General features: G+C 47.5%; 1 protein-coding gene across 1 annotated transcript in view; it reads right to left on the bottom strand.

Annotated features, from left to right (window-relative positions):
* The window catches only part of LOC121569987 (guanine nucleotide-binding protein subunit alpha-13), a 39372-nt gene that overhangs the window by 14583 nt on the left and 14789 nt on the right, over positions 1-10000 (bottom strand). The window contains exon 2 of the mRNA XM_041881392.1: positions 8557-8783. Within this exon, the coding sequence (XP_041737326.1) occupies positions 8557-8783 (227 nt within the window). The remainder of the gene's footprint in view (positions 1-8556; positions 8784-10000) is intronic.

Raw genomic sequence — 10000 nt, 5'->3', positions numbered from 1 at the left:
ATGCCTTAACCCCCAGGAGGAGCATGAAACCACAGAGGTAGCACTACCAGCCGTGGGTAGTGGAGACACGATGCCTTAAACCCCAGGAAGAGGATGAAACCACAAAGGTAGCACTACCAGCCGTGGATAGTGGAGACGCGATGCCTTAACCCCCAGGAAGAGGATGAAACCACAGAGGTAGCACTACCAGCCGTGGATAGTGGAGACGCGATGCCTTAACCCCCAGGAAGAGGATGAAACCACAGAGGTAGCACTACCAGCCGTGGATAGTGGAGACGCGATACCTTAACCCCCAGGAAGAGGATGAAACCACAGAGGTAGCACTACCAGCCGTGGATAGTGGAGACACGATGCCTTAACCCCCAGGAAGAGGATGAAACCACAGAGGTAGCACTACCAGCCGTGGATAGTGGAGACACGATGCCTTAACCCCCAGGAAGAGGATGAAACCACAGAGGTAGCACTACCAGCCGTGGATAGTGGAGACACGATGCCTTAACCCCCAGGAAGAGGATGAAACCACAGAGGTAGCACTACCAGCCGTGGATAGTGGAGACACGATGCCTTAACCCCCAGGAAGAGGATGAAACCACAGAGGTAGCACTACCAGCAGGATACAGGGTGAGAGGAGGAGTAGACAGGCGACGCCCTAAAGAGCCATCGATCCCAACACACTCTATTCTATGGGGAAACCCCCTCCTCCTAACACAACTACTTCTGTGGGACTTTGTTAGTCGGTGCTAACATGGGGGGCATGTGAGGTGCTGTGAAACCAGAGGGGTGCCACTAGCAGAAGGACTAGGTAGTGTTTACCATGGCTTTAGATTAGCATCCACCTGAAACTGTTAAACACATAAACAAGTCTGAATGATTCAGTCACGCTGTTAATCATCCCACTCAGGGTTCCACTCTGTCACCTGAAACTTTTAAAGTCTCTTGTGTGACTCACATAGACAACATGGGGAAAAGACCAAGACTTCTGTTGTGGTTAAACCTCGAGATATTAGTCACGGAGATGGTGACAACAGAAATAGAATGAATGAACACTGACAACCAGAAATAGTTTCCAGAAGAAGTGACTGATACTTTCTAAGAGTTAAAACAGTAGGTGTTTACAGGCCTGTTTCTGGTTCCTACATGGTTAATAAGGTCATTGCTACCATCAGCTAATTATCAGATGATGACAGTCTTTTTCCTTTCCTGAGAACAACTTAGTCTTATTTGAATGTAACTGCCATCAACTGTCACACCACAGGTTTGTTTACAACTGTCTGGTTACACAGGTGAACCTGACATTCAAATAAAGCTTTGAGGATTTTAATGTGAGACGCAGACGGTGCCCGTCTGTCTTGTGATGTTCTACTAACAGCAATAAAATAATAAAGAGAGAGACAAAGAGCGAGAGAGATATGTAGGAACTTCAGAGAGAGGGAGAGCGAGTGTAAGAATGAGAGAGGGAGAGTATGAAAACCCATAGACAGTGTTTGAAGCTTTGCCAAACCAGTGTACAGTCGTAATAGAAGCATTTCCACAAACTATTTAAGCTTCCAGTCAGACCAACAACACCGAGCAGAGCAGATCACTGTGGCGAGACAGTGGCTCCAAAATCACATGGACCAAACCAATACAGAAAGGGGTAGAATACTGATTAGGTAGAATCCACTGGGAAGTGATTTGGATTAGAATGGAATAGAACAGCGTGATAGAACATCATGGAACAAACAAATATCAATGGAATAAAATTGCATTGATTCGAAGAGAGGAAAGAATGGAATGTTCTAGGGTGGAATAGAACAGAATAATTTAATGAAATATTGTCCTCTTGTCCCAAATGAACCAGCTGAAGTAACATGACATTCTCTAGTCTATCTAACCTAATCCATCTGACCTGGCATACTGCTGACCAAATAGAAGTAAGTGTGTGTGTGAGTGAGTGAGAGTGCGTCAGTTTGACAGTGCTTTCGCTTCCCCTGCGTTCCCCTACCCAGTTGAGCAACAGTTTGACACGCGTAAGGAAACCACATCCCCTCAGCCCTGCCTCTACTTTGACGTCATCCTGCTATCTCCTGCTAGGCTCTTTGAGGCAGGTGGACGATCAACTGTCACCAACTGTCAAAATATCTCTCTAGAATGAAGAGGATCAAAATGTTATGGTAACCAGGATGGATTACTGTGGTTACGGTCTCTGAGGTGACTGGAACCTCAAGAGAAGCCTGTAGTCAGTGTGTAATGTTATGGTAACCAGGATGGATTACTGTGGTTACGGTCTCTGAGGTGACTGGAACCTGAAGAGAAGCCTGTAGTCAGTGTGTAATGTTATGGTAACCAGGATGGATTACTGTGGTTACGGTCTCTGAGGTGACTGGAACCTGAAGAGAAGCCTGTAGTCAGTGTGTAATGTTATGGTAACCAGGATGGATTACTGTGGTTACGGTCTCTGAGGTGACTGGAACCTGAAGAGAAGCCTGTAGTCAGGGTGTAATGTTATGGTAACCAGGATGGATTACTGTGGTTACGGTCTCTGAGGTGACTGGAACCTGAAGAGAAGCCTGTAGTCAGGGTGTAATGCTACTTTTACAGTATCTGTAGTTAGAGTCCCTTCCATATAGGGGTTTTGGGTCCGATACAGATTCTCATTTTTGGGGGCGACAAAACTTACTGATAATGTTATAACCTGCAGATATACTGTTTTCCAGGGGGAAATTAAAAAGTGTTATTTTACCACACATCGTTCTCATAAATTGCCATCCAAAAGAGCAAATTGTCCAAGAAATGCTTCAAATGTTGATTTCTTACATTGTGACAATGACGTCATGAGAATGGCTGCAAGTGTCCAGATCAGCTTGAGATTCCCTTTCGTTCATCCTATTTATTCAATATCGGGGATATTCGTGAAATTAACAGATCGATAGGCTATATTGTAAAAGGCCAATATGGGGCGATAGTGTCGGTGAAACAATATATCGGTCTACCCTATCTGTAGTGTTGACTGCTGCTACTACATAGCTAATATATTATCTGTAGTGTTGACTGCTGCTACCAGAGGGCTAATATATTCTCTGCAGTGTTGACTGCTGCTACCAGAGAGCTAATATATTCTCTGTAGTGTTGACTGCTGCTACCACAGGGCTAATATATTATCTGTAGTGTTGACTGCTGCTACCACAGGGCTAATATATTATCTATAGTGTTGACTGCTGCTACCACAGGGCTAATATATTATCTGTAGTGTTGACTGCTGCTACCACAGGGCTAATATACTATCTGTAGTGTTGACTGCTGCTACCACAGGGCTAATATATTATCTGTAGTGTTGACTGCTGCTACCACAGAGCCCATATATTATCTGTAGTGTTGACTGCTGCTACCACAGGGCTAATATATTATCTGTAGTGTTGACTGCTACCACCACAGGGCAAATATATTATCTGTAGTGTTGACTGCTGCTACCACAGGGCTAATATATTATCTGTAGTGTTGACTGCTGCTACCACAGGGCTAATATATTATCTGTAGTGTTGACTGCCAATACCACAGAGCTAATATATTATCTGTAGTGTTGACTGCCAATACCACAGAGCTAATATATTATCTGTAGTGTTGACTGCTGCTACCACAGGGCTAATATATTATCTGTAGTGTTGACTGCTGCTACCACAGGGCTAATATATTATCTGTAGTGTTGACTGCTGCTACCACAGGGCTAATATATTATCTGTAGTGTTGACTGCTGCCACCACAGGGCTAATATATTATCTGTAGTGTTGACTGCTGCCACCACAGGGCTAATATATTATCTGTAGTGTTGACTGCTGCTACCACAGGGCTAATATATTATCTGTAGTGTTGACTGCTGCCACCACAGGGCTAATATATTATCTGTAGTGTTGACTGCTGCCACCACAGGGCTAATATAGTATCTGTAGTGTTGACTGCTGCCACCACAGGGCTAATATATTATCTGTAGTGTTGACTGCTGCCACCACAGGGCTACTATATCTGTAGAATTTAGAGGAACCTGACTGGTCTAAGCTGACAGACTGTGGGAGGTGAATAGTAATAGTTGACATCATTGTCCCACAATGGGAAATTGGTCTCAGCAATTTAAAAAGACATGACAACAGGAATCATAACAGTAAATGCATATCAAAGGTGTATGTGTGTGTGGTCCAATCAGATGGGGAGTGTGCTGGCTCTCGGTCCAATCAGATGGGGAGTGTGCTGGCTCTCTTGTGATGGGCTGGTGTTGCACGGAGCCCAAGGTCTAATCACAGCTCAACGTCCCTTTATGGATCAATCCCTCCGTTCCTCCCTCTCCTTCTCTATTCCTCCATCCCCCCTTCTTTCCTTCCCTTCCTTTGTATATCTCCAGTCCTCTTTCCCTAGCCCCCCTCACACATTCCCCTTCCTTTACAGCTCCTTCCCTCCCTCTTAGACTTAGACAGGAATAATGGAAACTCAGATATGAGGGGGAAAGGGTCATTTCAGGACTCAGCTGAAACACACTCTGGAGAGACTCTGCATCTACTGGCCATTAAACTGGACAGTTCCTCTACTAATGGCTTCTGGGATTGCTGCTGCACACACACACACACTCTGGAAGTATGCTGGTCCGGACATGAGGGGACATGACAGTGAACAGCAGCCTGCCCAGCACTGATCCTCAGCACTGATAGAGAGCTAGAAAAAGAGAGATGGGGGGAGAGAGAGTGAGAGATGGGGGGAGAGAGAGTGAGAGATGGGGGGAGAGAGAGAGAGAGAGAGATGGGGGAGAGAGAGAGAGAGAGAGATGGGGGGAGAGAGAGAGAGAGAGATGGGGGAGCGAGAGAGAGAGAGATGGGGGAGCGAGAGAGAGAGAGATGGGGGAGCGAGAGAGAGAGAGATGGGGGAGCGAGAGAGAGAGAGATGGGGGAGCGAGAGAGAGAGAGATGGGGGAGCGAGAGAGAGAGATGAGGGAGAAGACAGCACTCATGAACTCCATATACTTGTCCCTCGTCCCACCAACAGAGAGCGGGAGGGTGAAGGAGAGAAAGAATGAAGGAGAGGAAACTAACCAAAACCCCTTTGTGTGCAGTAATCCAGGGAGCACGTGTCCCGAGTGCCAAACATGTCAGGCTTCCTGCTTTCACAACCTCTCTAACACACACACACACACATTAAACCTCTTGCTGCAGACATGCTGGCTGCAGAACAAGACTTGATCTTGATGCTTTAAGTAAACATTCCCCACCTCAACCCTTTCCCCCATTCCCCCCCTCTTTTCCCTAGCCTAGGTATTGCATAATCCTAATCCACAGCTTTAGACCCGTCTCCCTCCTCCCCACTGAAGGCTTTATAGTTTTAGAGTTCTGTTACAGGCCTGTGTTCTGGCCTGTAACTCTCACTGACCTGGGTTCTGTTGAAGAGGGTGCAATCAATGCAGGGCAACATTGAGTTAGAAGTAGAGTGTGTGGAACAGATATCAAATCACATTTTATTTGTCACATGCGCCGAATACAACAGTGAAATGCTTACTTACAAGCCCTTAACCAACAATGCAGTTTTAAGAAAGAATACCCCCCCAAAAAAGCACAAAAAAATACAATAGAAAAAAATTACAAATAAAAGTAACAAATAATCAAAGAGCAGCAGTAAAAATAACAGAAGTGAGGCTATATACAGGGGGTACCGGTACCGAGTCCGGGGCACCAGTTAGTCGAGGTAATTGAGGTAATATGTAGGTAGAGCCACCCTTTGCCTTGATGACAGCTTTGCACACTCTTGGCATTCTCTCAACCAGCTTCATGAGGCAGTCACCTGGAATGCATTTCAATTAACAGGTGTGCCTTCTTAAAAAGTTAATTTGTGGAATTTATTTCCTTCTTAATGAGCCCAAAGTGTGTTTGTGTGTGTGTGTCAGTGTGTGTGTGTGTGTCTGTGTCAGTGTCTGTGTCAGTGTGTGTGTGTGTGTATGTATGTGTGGCAATCTCAGAAGCCATTAGTAGTGGAACTATTATCCAGCAATAGATGCAGTCTGTTTTCAAAGAAAATCTAATTTTATACGCCGAATACAACAGGTGTAGACTTTACCGTGAAATGCTTACTTACGAGCAATTTTCCCACCAATGCAGAGTTAAAAAGTACGAAAATTAAAAACTAAATAGCACAATTGGTCAGGAGCCTGTCAAAATGGCTGCTATTCCCTCCAGCGCCATTAAACCCATTGTTTTAAATCAATCATTAACGGTAAAATAAAGTCTCGAATATTTTATATTACCATACACAATATAAATGTGACATATTTATGTAATAAAGTAAACAGACCACAAACAGCCCCAAGCATCAAACACAACAGAACTTGAGCCTCTCTAAATGTTAACCCCTCCTCTTACTGGTGAAATGAATCTCTGTGTAAGCTTTGGGGAAAGACCCAAGTATGAAAGCCAACAGAAAGTGGTGAACTGAGCGTCCATTCTTTGTAAGCTTTGGGAATTGAGAGTGTGCGTTAGCAGAAGTGGGAGCGCCATGCTCTGCCAACTGAGCTACAGGGGACACAAGGAATCAGCTGTGGGTTTAGCAGGAATCAAAGTTCAGTTCACACTGAACGGGTTTCAATGGCTATGTTGAATATTAGTAAATAGGATATCTGATTTCCTGACTTCTTGCTATAGGTGTTCTTCGCAAGAGATTTTACAGCAGTAAATCTTCCAGAGACAAACAGTGACAAAGTGGCTTCAGTGAGTGAGCTGGTTGGAGCGTGTTAGTTTGTATGAACCATCAGAGTAGTGAGTTTGATTCCCACACTGGCCACTTGTAGTGAATATCTGACGTGGTCCTCTGTAGCTCAGCTGGTAGAGCACAGCGCTTGTAACGCCAGGGTAGTGGGTTCGATCCCCGGGACCACCCATTCACAAAAAAAAAAAATCTTCCAAATATCTTTGGATAAAAGCGTCTGCTAAATGGCATATTATATATTAATATTATTAGATACCCACACTGGCCACTTGTAGTGAATATCTGACATTAGAACGACAGCTAGGATGACTCAACATATGACTAGTAAACACAGCAGGACAGAAAATATTTTAGAGACTTCTACTACTTGTAGTGTCTGAGGGTCAAACACTTGGGCTGGTTTCCAAGACACATATTAGCCTAGCCCTAGACTAAAAATATTCTCCATTGAAAGTGATTCTTAGTCCAAAACCATTGGCTTAATCTGTGGTTTAATCTGTGTCCGGGAAACCAGCCCCTAAGTAACTTAACAGTGAACAAGGCAGCTGAAATGTCATCATACACATAGGAAAGCCACTGATGATGTAGGACAAGCTCTGACAGACTGATGTATTGGGGGGAAATATTCCTTTAACAGTGTGTGTGTGTGTGTGGTCTCTCTGACTGTCTGCTGGCTATCCTCTAGGTTTTATCATGATAAAGAGAGACTGCAGCTGGAGGAGGCTCAGCGCCGGTGTCTAGGCTGAATGAGTGATGGTAGTTTACAGAGTAAATGACGATCAGCTCCTGTCCCCTGCACAGCCCTCAGTACAGTCATAGATGATGAACAAGATAACACACTGCTTTACAAGCTAATATTAAACACCAGAGAGGGGGAGAGAGAGGGGGGGGGAGCGAGAGAGATGGGGAGAGCGGGAGAGGGGGGGGAGAGATGGGGAGAGCGGAGAGAGGGGGGAGAGCGGGAGATGGGGAGAGCGGGAGAGAGGGGGGGGAGAGCGGGAGAGAGATGGGGAGAGCGGGAGAGAGAGATGGGGAGAGCGGGAGAGAGAGATGGGGAGAGCGGGAGAGAGATGGGGAGAGCGGGAGAGAGAGATGGGGAGAGAGATGGGGAGAGCGGGAGGGGGGAGAGTTGGGGAGAGCGGGAGGGGGGGAAGAGAGAGATGGGGAGAGCGGAGAGAGGGGGAGAGCGAGAGAGAGGGGGGAGAAAGATGGGGAGAGAGATGGGGAGAGCGAGAGGGAGAGGGGGAGAACGAGAGGGGGAGAGCGAGAGAGAGGGGGGAGCGAGAGAGAGGGGGAGAGCGAGAGAGAGGGGGAGAGCGAGAGAGAGGGGGGAGAGCGGGCGAGCGCGAGGGGGGGAGAGCGAGAGAGAGAGGGGGAGAGCGGGAGAGAGCGAGAGAGAGAGGGGGGAGAGCGGAAGAGAGAGATGGGGAGCGGGAGAGAGATGGAGCGAGGAGATGGGGAGGCGGGAGAGAGATGGGAGAGCGGGAGAGAGATGGGGAGAGCGGGAGAGAGATGGGGAGAGCGGGAGAGAGATGGGGAGAGCGGGAGAGAGATGGGGAGAGCGGGAGAGAGATGGGGAGAGCGGGAGAGAGATGGGGAGAGCGGGAGAGAGAGATGGGGAGAGCGGGAGAGAGAGATGGGGAGAGCAGAAGAGAGAGATGGGGAGAGCAGAAGAGAGGGCGGGAGAGCAGAAGAGAGGGCGGGGGGGGGTGAGAGAGAGACAGCGAGCGAGAGAGTCAAACACTCAATTACTCTGTGCCCATACCAGCTGCAAAACCCTTTGTTGGTTGTATATGTTGGGCCTTTCTGTGTATGTGTGTTTCTCTACGTGTGTGTCCTCACCAGCTGGAACTCCCTGCGCCTGTCGTAGGCGTCCTGGATGCCCGTGTCGGCCCACAGAGCCCGGATGGAGGGCAGGTACTGCAAGAAGACCCTGGTCTCCACCATGCCGTGGGCCATCCTGGCCGACCGCGTGTCAAACGCCATCATGGTCTCTCCGTGCCCCTGGTTGGACGCCTCTCCCCACGGGATGTGGAGCTTCTCTCTGGCATCCACCAACACACGCACCCCTGGGAGGGAGAGAGAGGGAGAGTTGAGTGAGTGTGTTAGCCAACTGAGCTAATGACTAGGCATGAAGTTGAAGGTCATGCTTCCACCAACACCCTTCGAGAGAGAGAGCGAGGGGGGGGGACCGACAGAGAGATGGGGAAGAGAGACCGACAGAGAGGGGGGAGAGAGACAGACAGAGAGGGAGAGAGAGACAAAGAGAGGGGAGAGACAAAGAGAGAGGTGAGAGAATGAGAGGGGGGAGAGAGGGAGAGAGAGGTGAGAGAACAAGAGGGGGGGAGAGGTGAAAAAACAAGAGGGGGGGAGAGAGAGACATGCTGGCTGTTCCCATAGACTTCCAGTAATTGAGCCAACAACTATCCATTTAAAAGCAAGCCACCGCTGCTAAATAAATATAGGGGAAACACTGCACATGTCATGTGGAGAGTAGTGAGTGAGGTGGTGTTATGGATGGTGTGACATCGGTCTGTCTGGTCAGATCAGGTCTAGAGGAACTCTAGAAGACCACAGTCTGTCCCAAATGGCACCTTATTCCCTATATAGTGCACTACTTGACCAGGGCCAACTGAGCTAATGTAGTGCACTATATAGGGAATAGGGTGCCTATTTGGGCTGCAGTGCACCACTGTCTGACCACACGGTCACACACACCCACCCAACACTGTCACTATGAATGAATCACATTACATTCAAACTCCTATCCTCCCTAACATATCCTTTGTCCTTGTGGGGACCAAACGTTTTGTTCCATTCAAACTCCTATCCTCCCTAACATATCCTTTGTCCTTGTGGGGACCAAACGTTTTGTTCCATTCAAACTCCTATCCTTCCTAACCCTAACATATCCTTTGTCCTTGTGGGGACCAAACTTTTTGTTCCATTCAAACTCCTATCCTCCCTAACATGTCCTTGTGGGGACCTGGGAAATAAAATGTCAACAGAGAGAACGTTCCTTGTTTTCCTATCATTGTGGGGACTTTGGGGGATTTCCGGTACCAATGAGGACAGTAATACTAACACACACACACACACACACACACCACAGTAGTCCTCCAGACAGAGCCAAGATGTGTTTATATAAAACACACAGAGAGCAGGGTTGCGTCCCAAACGCCAGCCTATCCCCTATATACTGCACTACTTTTGACCAGGGGCCGATGGTTGTTCACTACATAGGAAATAAGGTGCTGTTTGGGAGTCACCCCAGGGGTGTAATGGG

Source organism: Coregonus clupeaformis, chromosome 7 (genome assembly GCF_020615455.1).
Source record: "Coregonus clupeaformis isolate EN_2021a chromosome 7, ASM2061545v1, whole genome shotgun sequence".
In the NCBI taxonomy this organism is placed as follows: domain Eukaryota; kingdom Metazoa; phylum Chordata; class Actinopteri; order Salmoniformes; family Salmonidae; genus Coregonus; species Coregonus clupeaformis.
The sequence above is the reverse complement of the archived record's forward strand: the minus strand, read 5'-3'. Positions and strand labels throughout refer to the sequence as shown.